This window comes from Balaenoptera physalus (genome assembly GCF_965194825.1).
Source record: "Balaenoptera physalus genome assembly, chromosome: 8".
NCBI classification, from domain to species: Eukaryota; Metazoa; Chordata; class Mammalia; order Artiodactyla; family Balaenopteridae; genus Balaenoptera; species Balaenoptera physalus.
Genome location: NC_138887.1, coordinates 82604122 through 82628942, shown reverse-complemented (window position 1 = coordinate 82628942; position 24821 = coordinate 82604122). Strand labels below are relative to the sequence as shown.

The following is a 24821-nucleotide window of genomic DNA, read 5'->3' as shown; positions in this document are numbered from 1 at the left end:
TGAGAACTGAGAAGGACCACTGGGTGTCCAGACAGTGATCACGGGGACACTTTGACCAGAAACGTTTCAGTGGGGCGGAGATGGAAGTCTGATTGGAGAGAGTAGGTTCAGGAGGTGATGAAGTAAATGCAGGTGAGCATACACAACTCATAGCAAGTTTTACTATCAAAGGGAGCAGAGAAGTGAGGTGATAGCCGATGGGGAATAAAAGATGAGGGAGACATTTTTAGATGAGAAATCCTGCAGCATGCTTGTGGAGTTAGGAAGAGCCAAAATAGGGAGAAAGGTGGACAAAGGAAGGAACAGGTCTTAGACAAGGCAAGAAGGGATGGAATGTAGGTGCAGGGAGGCACTGCCTGGGGCAGGAAGGACCACCTGGAGACACCGACTGCTAGCCCAGGACTCTTCCTGCCGTGTACTGACAAATCTCTCCACTGCGGTGATGTCCCCTTTGACCCTACTTAGTTTTTTGGGGTTTTTTTGGACCCTACTTAGTTTTTAATTTTATTTTTTAATTTATTCAAATCATGAATACATTTTTATTTTACAAAATATACTGAGCTACGTAATGTAAAAAGCCAAAGCCCTCTCCCAATTTCATTCCCTTTCACAGAAGAAAGTCCTATTATCAATTTAGTGTGGTTTCTTACAGACCCTTTCTATGCATTTGTACATAAAGAAATAAATGCTTTGTTGGGGTTTTCCCGTAAATGACATCATACTATGCATAACATACTATAAATTAATGCTTTAACAATACTTCTTGAAACACTTTCCATTCTTGTGCAGAATGGTATTTCATAGTATGGTTGTTTTATTCTCCTACTGATGGGCAGTCAACTTAATTCCAAATCCTCATTAATTCCAATAATGCTGTAATGAACATTCTATGGTTCTCTTTATGACTAACTGTGAGGATGTCTTTAGAAAAAAATTACTAGATCAGAATGTATACATTTTTAATTTTTTATAATCCTTCCAAAAAGGCTACACCAATTTACAGTCCCACAATATTGTATAAGAATACTTGTTTCCCCACACCTTTGTCAATACCGGATATTGACAAATATCTTCTTAATTTTTTTCCGATCTAACAAAACTATTTTATTGCTCTTCTAATATGTAACCTCTTGATTACTAGTGAGTTTGAGCATTTTTCATAGGCATTGAACCTCAGCTTTGTCTTATCCAGCTACCCCCATTCACGCTTCAACAACCACCAGTCAGGGGTCAGTTCCTTTTGACAGCCTCTCCACACTAACCCCCTGATATAGTAACTAATCTGACTATACGATTCTCTCCTGTGCTCCTATTTTGCCCCTTCAATACCAATGTCATCTCACTTGTCATAACTGTAATTTGAGGGGTGCAGAGAAGGAGTGTAAATTTGTCAGACAGTTTACTCACTGTCTCCCCACTCCACCCACCCCATACCAGACTCTGAGCATCTCGAGTGCCAGAATTCGGCTTGACTTCACTCTGGAGCCCTAGCCCCTGGCACAGAGTGTGGCACCATAGTAGGTACTCAATAAAAGAATCACTAAGTTTATAATGACATCACTTTATATTTGCAGAGTGTGGTACTATCTACAAACCTCCTTCCCTTGCATTTACTCAGATTGCCTAAATCAAATCAGGTTTGCAGGAATTAACATTTCAGGGAAAACACCAGGAACATGGGAGGAGGAGTATAAACAGCATAAATTTGATCACCAGCTGCATAACGGGACGCATATAAAAATAAATCAGTGTAACTTAAGCCTTTGGACTTCTAAGTGGGTTCGATCATAAATATTCTACAAGAAATTAGCAAAATTCATCACAATATTAAAATAACTGCACAGTCAACAAATTGGAGAAAATAAGTTTAAAGTAAAATTATCAATTCAGTAGTCAGGTAGAAAGAGTAAAACAAAGGAGAGATCTGCTATTTGGTCAATAATAGATAAATTAAGCATTGATGTGAATTTTTGTCCAGAACGATATAATTTTACAGCAATCTAGATTGATCAAAGTAAATGTACAACCTCCAAATTTTTCTAGTAGAATTCTTGTAACCAACTGAACTTGAGATTTTAGGCCATCTCATAAAGCTCAAATATAGATCACAGAGATAGTTCATCAATATTCTTCAAAAACTGTTCTGTGAAACGCTAGTTCCACAAGATGTTAAAAGGTATTATGTACACTTTTTAAAAAGATTCCTAGGTCAAATAAGTTTTGGAAATGCTGGTTTAAATAAAGGGAAACAGTTTTATTCAGTGTAAGGCTTATCAGAGCCTTCAATAAGCCCCAAAACTTTGTATAGCGCCAAGATATAACATGAAACATTTCTTAAACTAATCTGACCACAGAACCATGTAGAATGTGTGTCTGTTTTATGAGAAAAATACGTCTCAAGAAACTAGTGTTGCACAGAGCGTCCTTTGAGAAATACTGTTGAGATTACTAAAACAATCTTCTTCTATGCCACAAATTATCTTTTCAGATTTATAAGCATCCACAGGCTTAAATCCCTCAGTTTTATCACAGTTTAAAGTTTACCCTGATACAGTGGCCTAGAATCAAATCTGAGGCTGGCAAAAGCCAGGATGGAGAGAGTTATAATGCCACAAGCTCAGAGAAGGGCAGAGGAAGGAATCTTAGTGGAAAGTTAACAGGTAAGAAGCCTTGTGTGAGTACAGCAGCTTATGAATTATTGAACACGATGCCCCTGAAGTCTATTTCCCTCTACTATTTTGCTGCTCCAAATTCAAAATCTATCATGCTGTCTTGCTAATCTTTTCATGTCTGAACTCCTGGGACCTCCTCTGCAGTCATCCTCACCCTGCAAGCCCCCCTGCATAATTAGTCCATTGCCAGGCTCTTTGAATACACAACAAGTCATATTCTGCATGTTTATCTCTCTCTGAGGCAGAAATCTTGCTTCTCCTGTGATGTGATGCAGTGAATTAGGGGTTACACAGGGCTCTGGGATGTGGCTAGTATCAAAGAGCTAGAAGGAATTTTAAAAGTTCTTTAATCCATCTCGCTGGCCCCATGCTGGCCTGACCTCCATCCACATCGGAAAGAAAATTATCCACCCTTGTCTTAAAACTTGCTAGCAGTAGAGGTCCCTGAATAAAGCCTGTCTAGTCTCTAAATTATCCAACTTTATCCCAATCCACTCCCCTGTCCTAACCCTTCACATCAAATGTTACCATTTATCTCTCACTTACCTTCCAAGCCCCAGTCTTTTTTGTGTGACTAATTCCCATTCAGCTTCACAGGGTCTCAGAATTTATACCCAAACTAGCTGTGCTGCTAAAGAGAGTCAGAAATAGACTCAGAAACAGGACCTGATACATCACTGTTGCTTGAATAATATTTCACTCGGTTTATTCCAAAAAACCTCTGATATGCTAAGCCCTTTGGGAAACTGTTATGTTGCCTCTCTCCAAGTGGGCTCTGCTTGGAATCAACATAGGAGGTGATAATTTTTTCAATTTTAAAACAACCCTTTTAATTTGTCTGCATTATTCTTGAGGCTTGTTCTTAATTTTACTCTTTCTTTTGTTTTGTTTTTCTTTCAGCCATAACGAAACGAGAGAGGGGGGCGGTCATTAGAAAGCTCTCAGAGAAAGTGGTTTTTGTATTACCTGAGCCCATGTTGGGCAAAGCAACTAGTAGACATTCTGAGATTTATCTGTTTTGAATTTTGGTATTAGAAATCAAAATATGACTACTGTGTCCTCAGTGAAAGGGCTATACGTCCCAGGCCCTACAATAGATGGAGCTGATCAAACTGGGAATTTAATATGGTGAACCTCCAAGCCTACTCTCAATGCTGAGGGCACCCCTACCTTAGACACTGGGGAATGTGTGAGGAAGAGAACTTTCAAACACTCCTTCTCTGCACCCCTCAAATTACAGGACTGAAGCTATTACCTCTTCTACTCACCTGTTGGACTGGGTTTTGATGCACGACAGAGGAAAAAGAGAAATAAAGATCATACAGGAAACTGGAGTCCAAGTAGGGAAAGGGGAGTGAGAAGAGGGGAATTTGAAACCAGAATGGTGATCACCATTAACCTTACTATGCGTGGTGACCTCAGTTTAGCCTATTAATTCAAGTTTCACTGACCCTGTATGTAAATAACTTTCTATTAAGCAATCTCCTCCATTTATAGGCATCTCAAATATTGTATTACAAGCTTCTCAACATATTGTACTGATCCCTCTATCTTCTCAGAATTCCTGAGCACTGCATGAGAAATTCAATTCCTAAGATTTATAAGAGAGGTTATGTATTGAGAATGGGGATGAAAGAAAATAGTAACTTTTTAGGTGAAATAGTTTCTACTACTTAGTATTACAAAACCTTAATCCCCAAATTCTAGATGCTATTTCTGCTCAGAAATAGTAATGGAGCTATTTGTTTATTGATAAAGATTTCTATGTTCTTTCTGTAATGTGTGACTAGCTGTATCTATAATATTAATATCCACACTGTTTACTCTCCATGAGCAGGTCAAGAGCAAAACAATATTTCAGTACCTAAATTCCATTTTTAGAATTATCAAAAATACCTTTCTGGCTAAATATTGGTAACAATTACTTTCCCAAAGGAAAATAACCCCTCTTTATTGACTGTGAAATTATTTTAGTATTGAACTCAGATCTAATGTCCATTTCCCATCTGCTTTTTCAAAATATAGTAAAATAGTCAAGGCAGAGGGCGTAGATGATGCAGTGTATAAAGTATTCATTTCAGCCTTCTGGGTAAGAGAGCAGATTGAACAAAGCATTTACTTCTCTTCCTTGAGAAACCCCACTAAAATGATAGTAAACGAATTTGTCCACAAGGACAAAGAGAACAGGAAGAGCCAACAGCCACAAAGTGTTGGAAGCCAGAAAGCAGAAGGACAAGTGGTAACTGACTTAGTCTATTCAAGAAAGTTGCATCCTAAACTAGGAGGAGGGACGGCTGAGAAGCAACCCAGTCTACACCGCAGAACCCCAGAGGCCTTGGGAACTGGCTCTGTATGGTAGCTCTAGAAATGAAAGTGAGGCTAAAAACAAGTCTTGGTTGAAAGATTGTTGAAGAAGTAGTTAGATCCTCGGATCTCTTCCCCTCCCTTATTCTGATATAAGACTAGGGTTTCTTCTCTGGAGATGCTAAAATCAAGAGCTTCTGGACTGGAAGACAGCAGACAAGGGGAGGTAGGAGCATTGTGCTAAAACACAAGCATGCTGAATCTGAAGTCCACCCACCCCTGGACCCAGAGGGCTGGCAACCCAGCTGGAGACTAGAAGACACTTCTCTGGGGAATCTGCACATCCTAAAAGGAAAGCCCCAAAGACTCGGACAGCAGGGGTTCCCTGAGAAAGACCCAGCCAACCCACCCTCTAGTAAGGGCCATAGACAACAAGCCACACCCAGCAGGCCCATTTTCCAATCAGTTTTTGAGTTTTCAACTAGTTTCCACTTTTACACATAAGCCAACAACCCAAGATCATCAGATATCTGAGACCAACCTCGAAGGTGAAAAACAACACAAAAACAAAGAGAAAAACAACTTCAAGATAACAGAGACAGTGCTCCAGGGGGAATTTTTTTTTAACTTTAATTAGTATCCTACTTATAAAAATAACTAAAATGATATCTTCAAAAAAGTAAGAGGAGATATTACATTCATGAAATAAAAACATTATACTAAAATTAAAGAAATATTCAGAGACCAAAAAAGATCATTGGAAGATTATACTAATGACATAAGATGAATTTCATGGATGTATTGAAAAATCATGTTGAGGATATCATCCGGAAAATAGAGCAAAAGACAAAGAGATGGAAACTAAGACAGAAAAACTAGGAAAATTAGAGGGCCAGTCTAGGTGACCCAGTATCCAAATAATAGGAGTTCTAAGAAAGGAAGAAATCATCAATGGAATAATTCAAGAACACCTCTCAGAACTGAGTGACATGAATTTCCAGGTTGAAAGGGTGTCTAACACTGAATGGAAATAGAACCACACCAAGCCTGTCATCATGACACTTCAGAACACTTGGAAGAGATGCTACTCAGGTTCTCAAAGGATTGAGGCACAGAATGGCTTCAGACAACAACACAGGTAGGTCAGGATCCAATGGATCGATTCCTTCAAACTTATGAGGGAAAACGATATTAACCCAGAATTCTATAAGCATCTGTTCTGGACATCGATTGTTGTGTAAAAAGTACTCCAAAGTTTAGTGGCTTAAAACAAGGCATTTTTATACCTCACAGTTTGGGAGGTCAGGAATTCAGGCAGAGCTTGGCTGGCCAATTCTTCCTCTCCATGTAATATTGACCATGGACACGACAGTATTCACTTAGTGCTGGGCTGGAGGGTCCAAGATGGCTTCACTCACACGAAGTGGGTGCCTGACAAGGGGTGACCAGAAGGCTGGGTTTAGCTGGATCTCTTTTCCTTTCCAGGTAGGGCTTTTTTTTTTTTTTTTTAATAAACTTTAATTTTTGAGCAGTTTTAGGTTTACAGAAAAAATGAGCAGAAAGTACTGAGAGTTCCCATATACTCCCTCATCTCCTCAATTCCCCCTATTATTAACCTCTCACATTAGTGTGGTAGATTTGTTATAAATGAAGAGCCAACATTGATACATTATTCTTAACTGAAGTCCATAGTTTACATTAGGGTTTACTCTTTGTGTTGTGCATTCTATGGGTTTTGACAAATGCATAATGACATATATCCACCATTACAGTATTGTACAGATTAGTTTCACTGCCCTAAAAAGCCCCTGTACTCCACCTATTAATACCCGCCTCCCTCCTCTTAACCCCTGGAAACCACTGATTTTTTTATTGTCTCCATGTTTTGCCTTTTCCAGAATGTCACATAGTTGGAATCACACAGTATGTAGCCTTTTCAGACTGGCTTCTTTTACTTAGCAATATGCACTTAAGCTTCCTCTATGTCTCTTCATGGCGTAATAGCTCACTTCCTTTTATTGCTGAATAATAGTCCTTTGTATGGGTGTACCACGGTTTGTTTATCTATTCACCTATTGAAGGACATCTTTGTTGCTTCCACTATAGGGCCTTTTTAACATGGTGTCTCCAGAAAGACAGTCAGACTTCTTAGGTGGTGGACCAGGGCTCCAAGAGACCAAAGTTGCCAAGAATCTTAAAAGCCAGGCCAAAACTGGCATAGTGTCACTTCCACCATATCTTTTTGGTCAAAGAAGTAACAAGGCTTCCCTGGTGGTGCAGTGGTTGAGAATCTGCCTGCCAATGCAGGGGACACGGGTTCGAGCCCTGGTCTGGGAGGATCCCACATGCCACGGAGCGACTAGGCCTGTGAGCCACAATTGCTGAGCCTGCGTGTCTGGAGCTTGTGCTCCGCAATAGGAAAGGCCGCGATAGTGAGAGGCCCGCGCACCGCAATGAAGAGTGGCCCCCACTTGCCGCAAATAGAAAGCCCTCGCACAGAAACGAAGACCCAACACAGCCATAAATAAATAAAATTAAAAAAACAAAAAACAAAAAAACCTCAGTTAGCCAGAATCTTCATATATACCCTTTAAGCATTAAAACTTTATTTAAAAAAAAAAAAAAAAGTAACAAGACAGCCAAGATTTAAGGGTAGGGGTGTCAAAGATTATGAGGCTATTCTTAAATCTACCACACCAGTCAACAAGAGGCAAACAGATAATTCTGGAGACCCATTTCCTCTTTCCTATTGGTACTTAACAAGAAGCTGATTCATCCTGCTTGGAACTCCTCCTTTTTAACAAAACAGTTACCTGTCCCTGAAATTTATTATTCTTATTCTTATTCTTATTATATAGCGACTTATAAACACCAGAAACTGCTTTCCCTAAAAATATATAGGGTGTCCCATATGTGTCCAGTCTAGCTATGTCCTGTCTAAGACACTTTTCTATGAGATAATGAGAGTTCAGGGACCAGGTGAACACTGCTACTTCTCTACTTGAAGTTCGTCCCCAACAAGTCCTATTAACCCTCATTTGTGTTTGTATTTATGGTGCAAGCTGTGTTTCCGGGCCCGCCCTACACCTCACCAGCAATACCTCACCACCCTACACCTCACTAAGTCAAAAATAAAAACATTTTCAGATGCTAAAAAAAGTAATGTTACTTCACACACATCCTTCAAACATTACGTAAAAGTACTCTCCATCAAAAATAAGAAAAATGTGGTCTTCCAGGAAATAGGATATTTAACAAGTCAGGAAGAGGTGAAAAGAATCCCCAGGATATGAAAAAGGAGGCTCCCAGGATATCTGCTCTGCAGCAGAGTGAGAGGGCAACAAGTCCTGATTAAGCAGGGCAAGAGGATCCAGGAGAGATTTCCACAAGAAGATGAAATTAACAAACTATCTGATATATCAGAGCATATTGAAAAGAGATCAAACAACTGTAAAAAAATTTGAGGGTGAATTGATGATAAACACTTAAGAAAATTAAACAAAGAAACAAAGGCAGCTGTTAACTCCAGGGAAATGAAAGCCTTGTGAAAAGAAGAAAAAGCAATCATAGATCTGTTGTGAATAGCTAAATCCTCCTCTTGATAGTGGGAAGTGAATAGATAATGCCAAAGACTAAAAATCAAGAAGGAGCCTTGAAAGTATGTTATTTAGAGATAAGAAAGAAAATACGAAAAGACTCAGTCAAATAAGGTTGAAGTTAATTGCTTCTGGGAATGGAGACATGGGGAGGAATGGGGAGTGTGAGCTTGCTGTTTATCACTACAAGTCTTATAGATGAAAATAGTTCAGCTATTTTGTTCTGTAAGGCTCACCACTTCAAGTCTTTGCTCATATCCACCTTTTCAATAGGCCTTGTTCTGACCACTCTAATCTTAGCTCCCCTGCCTCCCTTTTTTCCATAGCATTTACTGCCTTCTAGCATGCTCCATAATTTGCCTATTCCTGATGTTTAGTGGGTTTTTTTCCCTGCCAGAATGTCAATGACACAGGGGCAGGGATCTTCGTCTTTTTCATTTACCAGTAGGACCCAGGTGCCTCTAATAGTGCATGGAACATAGTAAGGCTCAATAAATATTATTCAAGTAAAATGAATTTGATTTTTAAAACTGTGTGCATGGGTAGCTTTGATTTTAAAAAGTAAAATAAATCACTCACCCCAAAACTCTACCACAAAGCAAAAATTCCATAATTAAAATATTGTTCAGAGATCTTGGTCTTCTATTAAGAAATGTTACTAGTAGTTTCTTTTTTGGGGGGGGGGTTAATTGAAGTATAGTTGATTACAGTGTTGTGTTAGTTTCTTTATTACATTCTTTTCCCTTATAAGTTATTACAAAATAACTCATAAGAGAAAAGAATGTGCTATACAGTAGGTCCTTGTTGGTTATCTATTTTATATATAGTAGTGTGTACATGTTAATCCCAAACTCTTAATTTATCCCTCCCTCCCCCTTTCCCCTTTGGTAACCACAAGTTTGTTTTCTATTATTATTAGTTTCCTCAGACTTCAGAAAGAACAATACTTACAGTGCATTCTTTTTTTTTTTTTTAATTAATTAATTTTATTTTTGGCTGTGTTGGGTCTTCGTTTCTGTGTGAGGGCTTTTTCTAGTTGCGGCGAGCGGGGGCCACTCTTCATCATGGTGCGTGGGCCTCTTACTGTCGCGGCTTCTCGTTGTGGAGCACAAGCTCCAGACGCGCAGGCTCAGTAGTTGTGGCTCACGGGCCTAGTTGCTCCGCAGCATGTGGGATCTTCCCAGACCAGGGTTCAAACCCGTGTGCCCTGCATTGGCAGGCAGATTCTCAACCACTGCGCCACCAGGGAAGCCCTACAGTGTATTCTAAGTGCCCAAACCTGAAGCACTGAGACAGTAGGCAAGCACTATAATACAATGAGTGAGACTTACATAACACTTAAAAATAAATGGTGATTTATGTAAGGTTGTGAGATATGAAGTTTATTATAATGAAGAGAAGATAAAATACATTTGAGGAATAATCAAATATATCTGAGTTTAATTATTATTCATTAGTTTATACCTGGTCTTGTTTCAAAACGGATTTTAGGAAGCCTATAAAAGTATAGTGAACATAACATTAAATTCCATTTAAATTAAATTAAAGTTTGGCAAAAGAAGGTAGAAAATCAAAGATGGGACAAAGAGAAGCCAATAAAGTGACTTAAAATATGTGCAATTACAGCCTGATGCTGGTTGAAAATTTGTCTCTAAAATCTGTGTCCATTAGTATTAGATTCAGCTATAAGTAACGGAGAAACTCAATGTATGGGTGGTTTAAATAAGATGACAGATGAGTTTATTTCTCTCACATGTGCAGTCCAGGTCTGATATGGGAGCTCAACTCCACTGGTCCTCAGGGATCCAGGGCCCTTCCAGCTCACACCTCTGCTTTCTCAGTGTAGAACTTATCCCCATAGTCCAAGATGACAGCATTCCTATTGTGGGCAGCAGAATGGAGAAAAAGGACTAAGCAAGGGTCACCTGCCAATTGTTTCCTGAGAAACATTCCCAGAAACTGTCACTGGATACTTCTCCTTCCATCTTATTGTCCAGAATTTAGTGAAGTGGTCACTCCTAGCTGCAAGGGAAGGTGAGTAAAGCAGTCATCATTTGGGGCAGACACATGTCCTACTGAAACTTCTATTAAAATGGATGAAGGGGGAGAAATGGATCTGAAAGACAACAGGAGTGTCTGCCACAGCTTCACAGCAACCAAAAGAAGAAAGGGAACATGGTCAGGTTCAAAATAACCGAGTTGTTAAAAATGACCAGTTGCTCAAGAGACTTACAGCAGCTCTTGGTTAAAAGGTTAGAAAGGGATGACTGGAAGTCTTCATTAAAAAAAGGAAAAGTTTGATCTTATCACATCAGTGCAACCCGTTTTGTAGAACTGTTTCTTATAACAACTCCTAATAATGTATTGACAGTTTAGAGAAAATGTGCCTGCAGAGATTTGATTTTCTGAGTTCATTTTCACATTTAAAAAATCATAATAAAACCATGTTTCTTTTAACTCCATCATGTGAATGTCCTGACATTAAATATACACGTATATATTTCTTTCAGAGTTAAAGAAAACTCCATTTACCTTCGTTTACGGAAAAGAAACCACTGCAATCACAGGGACTACCAGAACATTTCAAGAAATGGTATGTAGTGTTCCATTTAAACTTCACCAATGTGCCTTTAATGTTTCGTTTTATTTCATAAGTACCACAAAAGCAGAGGATTAGATAATAAACACAGAATAAAATGAACAGTCCCCCTTTTCAATACCATTTCCTTTTCTGAGAGAGGGGCCCTTTTAAAGCCTTTTACCCATAGCAAAAGAGAACAAGACAAGATGCCGTTAAGGTAGAGACCACGGGGGCACCTTAGTCATCCAAGAGCAAAGCTCTAGAAAGGCCAAGGTGCAGGGCATCAAGGCTCAGGAGGCAAGACCTAAGTGAGCATTTGCAGAACAAAGGCTGAGAGAAATCAAGGTCATTGCCAAGACTCTGCCCTCCCTTATGGTGCAAAGTCTCCCACATTTCTACCGGGGTTGGAGTTTTAAGAAAAATAGCTAAGAGTTTGTGGCTGAAATCCCCCAAAGCCATTTTAAAAAGGAATGTGTTTTCAGGGTATTGTCTCCATCAGCTTCCCATGTTTCCCACACATCTGTGTCTTCTGGGCTTGTTTCTTACCTGTGTGGTTCTCACCTCCCACCTTGGACCCAGATTCAGTCCACAAGATTTTGATGAAACTCCTGATTGATAAACCATGGCCTGGCTAGTACCTAATGAGCTGCCAAGTAATATTTTGTGACACATAATGCAGAGATGGCAAACACTTAGTCTGTGCGTTGCCACTCCATCTTCCGAAGTCTGGGGAAGATATTAACTAACCCACCTTGGCACTCTTGTCTGCTATTCTGCTTCAGCGATTCTCACAACACAGCACTCCTGACAATCGTCATCAACAGATTAGACTTGGCACATAAAGTTAAGCCTATTTGTCATCCCTATGCCATCTCTAATCAGCAGAGTATTAAGGAATTTTCCAAGCAGTACAAGTTTTATCTAAATATATGACCTACAAATAATGTATTGTTTATCATATATATTCTACACAGAACAAATGTTCTATTCTAAGGACAACATAGTTTTTTTCTTACTAATACAATAATAGCTGATTGTTGATCTCTTACCAAATGCTAAGAACAATTTATGTATAATATTTCTCCTAATCCTTTCAACAAATTATAAAGCAAGTATTTATTATATTACATATTATATTACTTCAATTCTAAGATATCATCGATTGTATTAGCTCTGGAGAGTGTTAATGGTGGAAAAAGGAAAGAAAAATGGCAATGTACACATTGATTGCAGCGCTCAACCCAGTATCAAATGTATTAAAATACGCTTCTCAGAATTGGGAATTTGTAATGATATCTACACTGTTACAGCTGAGAAAACAGAGGCATAGAGAGAACCAAGAGCCCTGTCCAGATCACAGAAATAGAAAGTTGCAGAGCTGGAATTTGTACCCAGCTTATCTCACTCCACTCAGACACCAACAACGATAATACAGTCACTGGTCTATGATCCGAGATTGACCCACAGAAAGAAATCAGCCTTGTCTCTCTGCGTATGAACATGACCAACAATTTATTGGAAAGTTGTCATGCAACCTGGCTAAGAATCATCATAGACACAAAGTGAATACTGACCCTTTATTGCTCTCTCTCTTTTCCTTTAATGAGATATCCAAACAGTCCCAGTGCTATCAGAATCTCTCTGTCAGTATAGACTGTAAAAACAAAGAACCCAAAAACACCATGTGGAATATTATGCAGCTCTAGAAAATGAGGGCTAAAAGTCCATATATTTTTATTTAGAAAGACAAAACACCGCCAAAAGAAAAATTAGCGTATAAAATTGGATAGTATAATTTAATTTCTACTATATTTTTAAAAGAAAAGAAAAAACTAGCTGTACATAAGAAAATTGGTAGAAAATACACCAAAATCATTATGTTTGATAAATTATGGGTGATAGCTTTCATTTTTTTTTAATATTTCTGTTTCCCACAGATTTTGGTTTTATATAGAAATAACAACCAAAAAAAATCTAGATGGAAACTGAATGAAGGAACAGTAAAGAACTTGCCCAAGGTCCCCAGCCAAGAGTCCATGTTAGGGTGCAGAATAAGGGATAGGATTCGGCCAGAAATGCAGTTTGGAAGCTGCGCTCTCCCCGTGTGCCTGTGACACCAGCATTTCTCTCTCACAAGACCCAGACATGTCATCTCAACGTCACTTTGTTCCCACAATGAATGCAGCCATCTTCTGTAAAATCTAAAAGACCAAAGTAAAATTCTCTGAAAAGTACTCAGTACAATTTATAGTAGACATCTCTCCTTTTGTGGTACACTGTCTTGACAGCATTTCTTTAAAATTCAGATCGTGGAGATAAAAAGGGAGAAAGGAGATGGGAGGATAGCCTAATCATGAAAAAACATGTGTGTCAAAATTTGATTGAAACCCATGGCTTCTGTCAGACTTTTATCTAATGAATAGATGCAGGAATGGAGTTGGGGGTGAGGAGTATTTCTGTTCTTTTCTTTAAATTCAAAATCCTTAGAAATACAGAGAGTGTACACTTTGTCTAGTATAACTTCTTTGAAGATGCTTCTTGACTATTTTTCTAAGGATGTAATTATAAAAAAAAATTTTTTTAAGTTTCTGATAGTTACTCATTATTTAATGTTCTGGCTTTATTCTCCAGCACATCTTCCTGTTTTCTGCTGCTTTCCTCACTATGGATTTTTCCTTTGATATTATGCAGCATGTAACCTGACTGCCAGTGCCAAATCATTTCAATTACTCCCCAAGGTTTTTATTAGATATAGAAAAAGTCAGCTTTCTATAGCCTGCATATTTATGTCTACACTTATTTTTCAGAACCAGTGAGAGAGAAAGAGGAAAAAGGGAAGAAAAAAGTTGAATGGAATATGAAAACGTTTCTTAAAAATTGTGTAATAGGAATTAAAGAAACAGCTCCTGTTTTCCTCTTGAGGTTTATGTACAAGATCTCAAAAATTTCTATAGATAGCTCTACCATGAACCATTGCCAGTGATTATAAGGTATTTTAAAATGTAAACTGTTGAAGTCATTTTAATTTGGGTACTAATTCTCTGGCATGGAGGGTTAAGCGTAGGAAGTTTCTTGCTAAGCCTTCTTTACAATCAGCAAAGGAGATGGGTTGCAGCAGCCCTTACAGCTCCCAACGTGCCCACACGGCTCGGGTGGGGAGCAGAAGGGAGTGCGGTGAAGGGGGAAAGGGTCAAAACACCAGGGGGTTGGCTGCGTCCTCACAGAATATCACCTTACTTTTCAGAGATACAAGGTGAAGCCCAGAGAACAGAGGTCTTCCCCTCCTTGTTACTTCATAAATTTTTCTTTGTGCATAAAATAGCAGACTGGTTTTGAATTTAGTTCCTGGATTTGGTGTGTGACTTGGACAAATTGTTAAATTTCTCTGGTCCGTTTCTGCATCTATAAAATGGGGATCACGGTTGGATGAGCACAATTGCCCAAGGCCACGCCGGGATCTCATTCTTTTTTTCTAAATTTATTTATTTATTTATTTATTTTTGGCTGTGTTGGGTCTTCGTTTCTGTGCGAGGGCTTTCTCTAGTTGCGGCAAGTGGGGGCCACTCTTCATCGCGGTGCGCGGGCCTCTCACTGTCGCGGCCTCTCTTGTTGCGGAGCACAGGCTCCAGACGCGCAGGCTCAGTAGTTGTGGCTCACGGGCCCAGTTGCTCCGCGGCATGTGGGATCTTCCCAGACCAGGGCTCGAACCCGTGTGCCCTGCATTGGCAGGCAGATTCTCAACCACTGCGCCACCAGGGAAGCCCCGGGATCTCATTCTTTGTTGCCGTTGCAACAAGCCAGCTCCAGTGGGATTCTTCACCCCGCCCTCCTGGGGGAAAGGCTGCACCCGAACTCAGTGGGATGATGGGATTCAGGGGACAAACCCAGCCTTGTAAGTTTGTCCTTTCCCCAATAAAGCCAGTTCCTTAAACTGTGTCACATGACATGAAGGAATTCATCACAAAACCCAGATGGGGCTCCCTTTGCAAAGTAGGGGTGATAGCAGCCCATACTTGAACTTCACTGGGCCCTGGTAAGGTTGAATGGGGAAATACAGGGCTTCCTGATCGTCCATCTTTGTTGCTAACTTCACCCACCACCTGTCCTGTTATTTACTCAGCATTTTAAAAAATCAGTCTCTTTTTCAATATAAATTTTTGTTTAAAGAAGCAAGTAGATTTGAAAAATCAAAAATAAATTTAAAAAACACATGTCCATGTTGGGAAGCCCTGTGGCTCCCAGAGTTCAAGGGCAGAAAGAGGGACATCTAACATTGAGTTTCCTGGCCCCTGGGAACAGTAGCAAGCAGGAAGGTAATGGGGACAGGAGAGGGGCTGCCAGTCCCACCGGGAGAATCTGGCAGAAAGAAAGGGGCTTCCTCTGGGAGGAAGAAGCTGGGCTAGGGATGGGAGTGGGCAGTGATGGAAACTGGTAGCTGGCAGATCTAAGACTGACAGAGGGGATCTGGGGTGAAGGCTAGAGGAGAAATGAGGGGACTGTAGAGGGAGCCCTGGGGAATGGGAGGCGGGTGCAGCCTGGGGAGCAGGCTCGGGGCTCCGCTAGAGAGGCTGGAGGAGACAATGGGCAAGGGCAGGGTTAAGGCAACGGTGTGAGAACTGAGGGTGGGGCAGTGGAAGACCCCTGCTGATGGGTGAGGCAAGAGGTGGAAGCTGTGGGTGGAAAGGGCTGGAGAACAAGCCTTGGCTGCTTGAGCTGGAAGCTCTAGAACATGTTGGAAGGAACAGAAGCAGATGAGGGGTGTCATATTCTCCCCAGCAATGATCACCCCTCAGTGACTAGAGCTTCAGGCGTGGATGCCAGTCGATATTCAGCTGGGGAGGCCAACACAGCAAACGTGGACCCCAAAACCATCTCCTATACCCGTGCTGCACGTTCCAATCTTTGGGACCTCAGCAAAGGTCTCGGGCCTTGGGCCTCGTGCTCAGAGAGGACTCAGTAAGCTTTTATTCAGCCCTCACATAAGCCCTTTGTCCCTGCCTCTGTTGTTGCATTTCCTCGCCTGTAGCTGAGTCATTTGCTTTAAGTCTGGCTTCCCAGTCTGACGGTGAGGACAAGCTGCACGGAACCAAATTTGTACTCCCAGCCCTGAGCTGAGCCTCTGCTGCACGTAGTAGGGACTTGTCAAGCTGACACACTTTTTCTTAAACTAAATAACTCTCAGGAGTTACATGTAACCTTTGAAGAGAAGAAAAGCACACACAGTAATCTCTTGCCAACCTGAATACCTCCATGGTGGGCAAAAACCATGAGTGACAAGATTACGCTTCATCTAAAATAAAGGGTAGAAGAAAAGCAAATGTTAACATGATATTCAATATCGATATGTATTTTAAAGTAAAGAAAAATTCGTGAGGCATCTACTTCCAAAATAAACAAGACTCATCTGCTTACGAAGCAAGCAAATCCCAGCCCTGAGTCTCCATGGCCACACAGCCTGCAGAGGAGGGCACTCCGATGGTCTTAGGGGCTGCACCAAGGATCTCTTTACTGTTTGCAAGCAGGACTTTACTGGCTTGAAACAGAATGTCTTTGTCACTTGCAGCCTTCCTCATTTTATTTTTGCAAGTTGAGCAAAACCTTGGTGTCAACACCTGTTTGGGGTTGTTTTGTTTTCAGAAAGTCAAAAGTGCTGAAGAGCATGTCTTCCTGGAGGGGCCCATCCATACAGTGAGAGGTCGCCCCTCTCTGTGCACCCATATGCTCACCACTTAGTGGGAGAGTGGGGAGCAAGGGACTAACTGCAAGTATATAGATATGAAAAAGGGAGAATTTTAACACTTGTGAAAGTGCATGTGTTTGCAGCCTCACCTACCCAGCCTCACCCCAATCCCCTTGCCACAAACCAAATTCAATCTTGAACTTCTTAACTTCTCTACCCACCCTCCATACCCCAAACCCCCAAAAAAACTTCATCTTGCTGGTTCCCTTGTTTAGCCTTTGGTTAAACCATCTGAAGAATGGGAGAGAATCTGACAGACCAGGAGAAACTAGAAAAAAAGGGGCAAAATTCAGGGCAGGCTGTGGAATTCATACTCAGACCATCTACAGGATAAAGTCTTAGGAAGTCTAAGTGGGTGGGGTGAAGAGGAGAAGAGAAAGTTGGGCAGAGAAGGGGTGAGGGAAGAGTTTCTAAGGCAAATTGAGGAGGAGGCCTTGGAGCAGAATCAGAGTGAGGGGAGGGGATGGAAGAGGAGAGAGGATTCTACATGATGTGGGACATCACATCGCGTCCATGACAACTGTGAGTCCAGCTCAGGGCTCCTTCTCATGACTCTTGGACTGTTTCTCCTACACATCGCTGCTCTGGGATGAAGCACATGAGATTCACATGTCAATCACATGAGCAAAGAAAACAACCTTATTCATATCCCACATGATAATACAACTCTCTCTTGTTGCTCTCCAGTGAAAAATCAGGAGAGGCGAGCCCCAGATTCATGAGAATGATCCTTCATGTCTTCATTAATTCTACAGTTATTTTTGAGCACCAGTCGCTGTAATAGATACAGAGGATAAAAAGACTAAATGTTAATGCATGCCTAGACCACGTTCAAGTCCTGAGCCCTCAATGGCTGGTTCTATAACCTCAGTGAGTCCCTTCCCCATTCTGAGCCTCAGTTTCCCTAAAATAAAGGGCTTAAACAGGATAATCAACGTCCATCCAAGCTCTGTGATTCTGAAACCCTAAATCAGAGTGTCTTAGACTAGCAATCCTCAGACTCACTCCATGTTTAAGTTTTTTGTTTTTTTTAATGTGGTTTATTGCTGATGTTTAATAATCAAGAGATTTTACATAAAAATCCAATTTCCTATTTATCTTAGAAAATCAGCAGTTCTGGTAAACAGGCATGCTCCTGCCTGGCAACAATGGGTTGGCACTGAGTAGTGGCCCCCCCTTCAGGTGGATCATGTGCTGTGCGTTTGGCCGAGGTTCCCACCCTGTTCCATTCACACATGGATTTATCTACCCGGCCCCTGTGGCCATTTGAGGGTTCAACCCCGTCCCAAGTCTAATGGTCAGCAACTATTCAAGGGAAAGTGAACTAGGGCTTTGATGCCCAACAGGTCAGAGGGTGCAAAAGCGAGGAATAGCTCCTGAGAGCTGACCAGGCCCTGGGCGTCCAGCAGAAGGACAGAAGGTGCCTCTGGGAGGTGTTCTAACAAGAGCAGACACGGGGGAGAAATCCGTCCTGCTCTTAGGTCTGACTGAGAGGATTTTGATTCCTCAACAAGCACAAGAACTGTCGAAGGAGCTTGTCCTGGGCACAGAGACACCACTCTTCAGGCCTTACTCCAAGCCAGAAGGCACAGGTTCATGTCCTTCCAGTCTCCAGGCAGCTAATCGTGTTTCTCTCAGAAATACTGCCAAGGACCGCTGGTCAGGGCACAGCCCTCTAAGGCATCTGTTAGCAGGATGGGCAGATTCAGCTGGAGAGTTGTTTGAAGTGGCCATTGTTATTATTACTTTTATAGACTTTAGCTAATATTAAGTACTGCTTAATTAGTTCAGATTGCTTTAACAAAGTACCACAGAGTGGGTAATTTATAAACGGAAACTTATTTCTCACAGGTCTGGAGGCTCAGGGTGCCTGCATGGGCAGGTTCTGATGAGAGCCTTCTTCCAGGTTGCAAACTGCTGACTTCTCATTGCATCCCCTGGCGGCATGGCAGGAGAGCGAGCCAGCTCTCTGGCTTCTTCTTAGAACGGCATTTTTTCTTATAAGGGCACATCTTCACGATCTAATCACCTCTCAAAAGCCCCACCTCCAAATACCATCACAATGGGGATTAGATTTCCATGTATGAATTTTGGAGAGAAACAAATATTCGGTCCGTAGAAAGTACATTCTCTAAGCCAGACATTATGCTAAGTACTTTACATACTCTATCACCATTTAAACCCCACAGCAAAGTTAAGTAACTTGCCCAAGGTCCATTAGCTTGGCAGAGTTTAAACTCGTGTCTGTCTCCTACCAGATACACCAGAGCATGTCTGTCCCTGCTCCCCACCATGCCATACTGTCCCCCTTTTGGATTCTAGCTGCTAAAACCACTATCTTGCTGTCTAGGACAGCCAGTCCCTGCCCTGGAGGCAGGTGAATGTCAGAATTAGATACCTTGATCCAGCATTCTGTGTCAGCCTTCTTTATCGAAAGTGGTCCTCTCAGAAAGGGATAGAGGCAAGGAAAAAGTAAAAGAAGGATGAAGAGAAAAACTGCAAATGAGTATTAATCCAGGCTTAGCTGAATTCAATTATACATACAAGGGCTTATTATTTTTATACACCCTCCCACCCCATAAGATCTCTGTATTGGAAGAAAAAATGTTTTGTACCTTAAACTAACTGAGCAACTGCTACTGTATTCTTGCCTCTATTCAGTCATAACCTGAATTACATCATGAAGAAACATAAGACAAACCCAAATTGAAGACATTCTATAAAATAATTGGCCAGTACCCTTCAAAAGTGTCAAGGTCATGAGAGACAAAGAAGGACTAAGGAATCAGCCCAGATTAAATGAGGCTAAACAGACATGAAACTAAACACATGTGACCCTGAATTGGATCCTGGCCCTGGTCATTAATGGGGCAATAGTGAAATATGAATGAGGTCTTTAGTGTAGACAACATATTGTACCAATGTGAATTTCCTGATTTTGATCATTGCACTATGATTATGAAAGATGTTCACATTTAAGGAATCTGGATGAAAGGGTATGTGCAAATCCTTTGTTCTATTTTTGCAACTTTTTGTAAATTATTGAGTTTTGGAAATTATTTTAACTTTTTGGAAATCATTTCAAAGTGAAAATGTTAAGACAATTTTTTCTAAAGGCACAGAGTATTAGAAGAAGCAAAGAAGTCACCTTTGCCAAACAGAAATAGGCCCTCAATAATTATTTAATGAACCCAACCACTGGGTAGAATATTTCCTCTCAACCCAAGATGTTGACAGGGGATAACAGAAATTACTTATACCAAAACAACTAGGACATTTTTGTTTGGGAGCCATGATCCAGTGTGGTTACAACAACAAAGAAAGACTTTAATACCGATTTTTGAGATGCTTGATCTAAAAGGCAAATGCTTACAGGGCTACAGGCATCAAAACTTGTTATCTCTCTCAAAGACCAAAAGTATCTCTAAGATACAATGTTTAATTATAATAGAAACTTTTGAAAGAGAAACATTTCGGTGTGACACATTTTATACAGAGGGACACATTTCCCTCCTTTTATTAGAGGACATCATTCCAATTTTTAATACTTTCTGGAATTCCAAAGAATCATTAAAGAATGGAGACATTCTGATTCCGATGGGACTATTTCTTAGGATTTATTTATGCAGCCCTTCCTGGCTTCTGCTTGTTCCATGCAACTCATCCAAGTAGGAGCAAGGCATCTGACAATGATTATAATATGAAGAGTGTATGCTTTCTATTCTTCTGTTAGATCAAGATTTTCATCCTGTACCTCTTGAATCAGCACACCTGCAGAGGGCAAATTCAGAAGCAAATATCTTACACTTTTGTATATAATTGTCAATGGCAAGGGCTCCTGAAGTCCTAAGGGGTCTCCTTTCAATCGATCCCTTTTGTTTAGGACTTGAGATAAAGGACATCATAAGGAAAGCTCACTGCTACTTGTGTTGATAGTTTAAAGGAACTTGCCGTGGTTTTGTCAGTTTCAGAGCCTCTTGGGAGGTGCCTTTTACCTCTGGTCTTCTCTTTTACTTCCCTTCCTCTCATTTTCCATTTGATTTTGCCCCACCACTCCCTCTCTTTCCTCTCCAATATTGCAATAGCTCCTAGAAACAGAAGGGTGAACAAGGCAAAGTCCCTGCCTTCAGGGAGATCATAAGTAAACAGAAAAGAGAGACAAAGAAGGAAACAATTATGGTTCTTGTAAAATAAATAGAGGTAGGTTGAGGCCTCTGGAGATAAGAGACACAGCTCTGCCTGGAGAAGGAGTGGAAAACTTCAGAGAAGATACATTTGAGCAGAGAGCCTTGCAGAAAAAAATAGCAATCCAAAAACCATGGGGAGATGGTGACTCAGTGCATAGGTGCTCCAAGGGCAAAATATCTTTAGGGAAGAAGAAGAGAGAAGTTCAGCATGGCTGAAGGATACTTGTGAAATTATGTCAAGTTTTGAGACCAGGAGGTAGATTAGAGCCGCTCTGGGAAGGCTGTTATATTCTTTTAAAAAATATATGTTTGGGGGAATCATTTATCTAGTTTGTCACAGAAATTCAGACCCACACTTGTGAATCTGAAAGCTTTTTCGGTAGTAGAAACACCATCAGAAATTGTCGCAACAAACAGTTATTAAGTTTTGTATTAGTCTATTAGTCTATTGTATTAGTGTATTAGTCAATGTATTAGTCTGAATATTTCTGCTTATTGCAAGCAAAGATTTTTAGAGAAAAAAAGGAATTTAAATTTCTCATGGCTGATTTTTTAACTGGATTACACAAATCGCACTCTTCAAAATGCTTCCTAAATTTATAAGCAAAATCTGTATTATTTAAAATCTAATTAGAGTTAAATGGCATTATTAGATTGATTTTAGGTCAATGTATGACACCATATTTTTCATGAACTATTTATACTCTCTATAATGCATTTGGTTCCTGGTTCCGGGTATAATGGAGTAAGCAGACTCCACGCTGTCTGTCCCACTGAATGCAGCTATAAAACCTGGACAGAAGATGTGGAAAAGGTATTGGAGGACGCTGGAAAGAAAATAGTAGCCGATGGAAGAAGCAAACCAGAATGAGGAGTACAGCCAAACCAGCAGTTGGCATTTTGTTGTCCTCTGATATCTCCCAACCTAGACTCAATGCTGCCCCAAACCCAGAAGTGGACAGAGGCATGGAGAGATGGCATCAGAAGAAACGCTCTAGTTCTCACTCTAGAAGTGGGAAAGGGGTCTCTTTGCGGTGACAGGGCAGCAGTGTGGAAGTGTCTAGAATTCTGGGAGGGGGGACGGTCTCTTCAGTTAGAAGAGCTGTGCTCCCAGGAGGGTGGGGCAGATCCCCTATTGCTTATTTTCTCACTCTGTCCTCTCATCTCTAGTTAATTTGTGAGACGTGCACAGGAGAGTGGGGGAAAGAAAGTTGGGGCTTAAGGACCAAAGAGGGGAGCCCAAGGAACTTGAAAGGACCGAGGAGCTCCTAGAGAGGGAGGAGCTTGGGAAAGCAACCCCGGAAAGTTGTGTGTGAACTCCTGGGCTTCCTCTTGAGCTGCACATGCACAGATCTGATCCTTAATTGCATACCAAAGACTTTGAGACCTCAACTTGGACATAGACCACTGCCCAGGTCCCAGAATGGCCACTCAGTGGCACAGACATGAGACAAATCAGAATAACACTACAGACGCTTTGAGAGTGGAACTGACATTGAAATCATAACCTCCCAGAAGGCTAGTTAGAACTTGCCACCTGAACCAAACTGGGTGGATTGCCTAATAAGACAAAAGTATAAGGCTCAGAGTCTTATAATATCCAAGATGCCCAGGATAAAATCCAAAATTACTCAGCATATAAGGAACCAGAAAAATCTCAACTCACATGGGAAAAGAAAACCAACAGATGTCAGATGTTGGAACTATCTGACAAAAATTTTATAGCAGTGGTTGCAAAATGCACCTCGTAGTCCTTTTTACAGGTTCTCATATAAGAACTAGATCTTATAATTCACATATTCTCATTTAAGAACCGAAATAATCTGTTTCAGTCATTACTAATGTCTAGTAATTGGTACCTGAAATGGGTTACTAGCTGAGATGCTGATTGCTAGCTGTTAGACCTTGAGCAAGCCTCTTTCCCTCTCTGGGCCTCATCTGTAAAGTGGGCTACCTGATCACATACTCTCAAAGGTCCCACCTAGCGCTGATGCTCTAAGACTTTGCACTCGACGTCTATGGAGTGCCAAGAGGCAGAGTTATAAGACTAGTGATGCTGAAGCCTGAGGGCCCCTCACTTGCCTGGTAACCATATGGATTTGTAAAATTTACCAACTTGAGATATTTAACCACAATTGATTAAGACTTGTGTCTCTTTGCACTCTGGCTTCTCTTTGTGTCAGGTCTCATTTTTGTGTTTTGTGTTCTTTTCCTTAAAGAGGGTCCTCCAAATTATATAATCTTCAGAACCCAAAACCTGGATCTGCCCCTGTCCTATTCAGAGAGTTATAACAAGGATGGCATTAAACTAGAGATTTGTTTCTGAGTCGTGTCTAGAAAGCATCAGATATTTTATTGGGAATTAGTTGCCAAGTTCTTCTCTTAGGACTTCAAGAGAAGAAGCACCTATTTTTCTTTCAGTGCTCAGCTTAATACCACTTCTTCAGGGCTTCTCAGAATCCCTAACACTTGATGTTCATTACTTATGAATAACTCTAAGCCTCACAAAAACAGGGACCATATCTTTTCTATTGACTGATGTGTCCCCAGCATCTATTACAATGCCTGGCACATAGTAAGTACTCCATAAATGTTGCTGAATGAATTAATTAAGTTAAGAAGACCTATTATACTTATACTTAAATATACCCCATGAAGAAGTTCAGACTGAGCACTTACTCTGGACCAGGCACAAAAACAAAAAATTACAGGCTTATTTAGAAGATCGTTAAGAGTGTCTTACCAGTTGATTAGAATGTCCAGAATGAAGCACTTGCTGCTGTGTTCAGCACTGATCCAGCAGTGGGAATGTAAGCTGAAATTTACTCATGAAAGACAATCAGTGCTGAGATTATGGGAAACCCTTCTTTCCTTGCAATGCACTATGCCTTATTTAAAAGGGACTGAATGAGCCAGAATTCAGAATTTTGTGGCCAATAAGGACCCTATTCTTTTCTTAATTGGGGACAGGTAGATTCTCCATTGTACCACCTTGACAAATAAATTAAAAGTCCTTATTTCAGAGTCAAAACTTTTCCATTTCTCTGAACTATTATTGTAGAGACCAGGTATGGACCTCTTAAGGGTAGCACCAGTTCTTCAAATGCTCACCTTGTTTTGCCTCATCCCACAGGCTAGAAGCTATCTTTCTCTCCTGCTTACATCTTCCTGTTCCAACTACTTTATGAAGTATTTTCTGTAATAGTAGCAGCAGCCACAACAAAATCAGCAGCCGAGAGGAAGTCTATACACAGGAGGAGAGAGAAAAGAGAGCTTTGGAGGGAGAGAGACAGCAAATGATGATGGGGCTGACAAAGGGATAGCAGAACGACAGGAAAGGGGGACTAAGAAGAGAAAGTGACATGGGAATTACATAAACTCATTACATAATCTCATAAAACTGAGATTTCCAAAAGGAAATGGAAATCGTGGAAGGTGCCACAACTCTGGAGCAAAGAAAATTCTGTGCTCCTGTTATAAACACCCACCAGAAAAAAATAAACATTTGGGTAAGGAAGAGTGGGCACTTCCTCTCTCCTTGGGTGGATGTCTGTGATTGCTACTTTTAAATCCACCGCAAGCCGTTGCCATTGGCCTGCCGTCTTTGCCCTTAGCAGCAGAGGGATGTAGGGATGTGGGTCCAGAGAGGGGCTGCCCATGTGGCCTGCCGTGACAGGTTTCCACTTCCATTTTCCTCAAGCTCTGTGGTGCTCTACACCTCACATTCCCAGTTGTACTCTG

The 24821-nt window shown here is 40.9% G+C and overlaps 1 protein-coding gene across 5 annotated transcripts in view; it reads left to right on the top strand.

The window, feature by feature from the left end:
* AOAH (acyloxyacyl hydrolase) overlaps positions 1-24821 on the top strand; it is a 176248-nt gene that overhangs the window by 112846 nt on the left and 38581 nt on the right. For all 5 annotated transcript variants that reach the window (XM_082471859.1, XM_082471860.1, XM_082471856.1 and 2 more), the window contains one exon: positions 11083-11165. In XM_082471859.1, coding sequence (XP_082327985.1) covers positions 11083-11165 — 83 coding nt within the window. The remainder of the gene's footprint in view (positions 1-11082; positions 11166-24821) is intronic.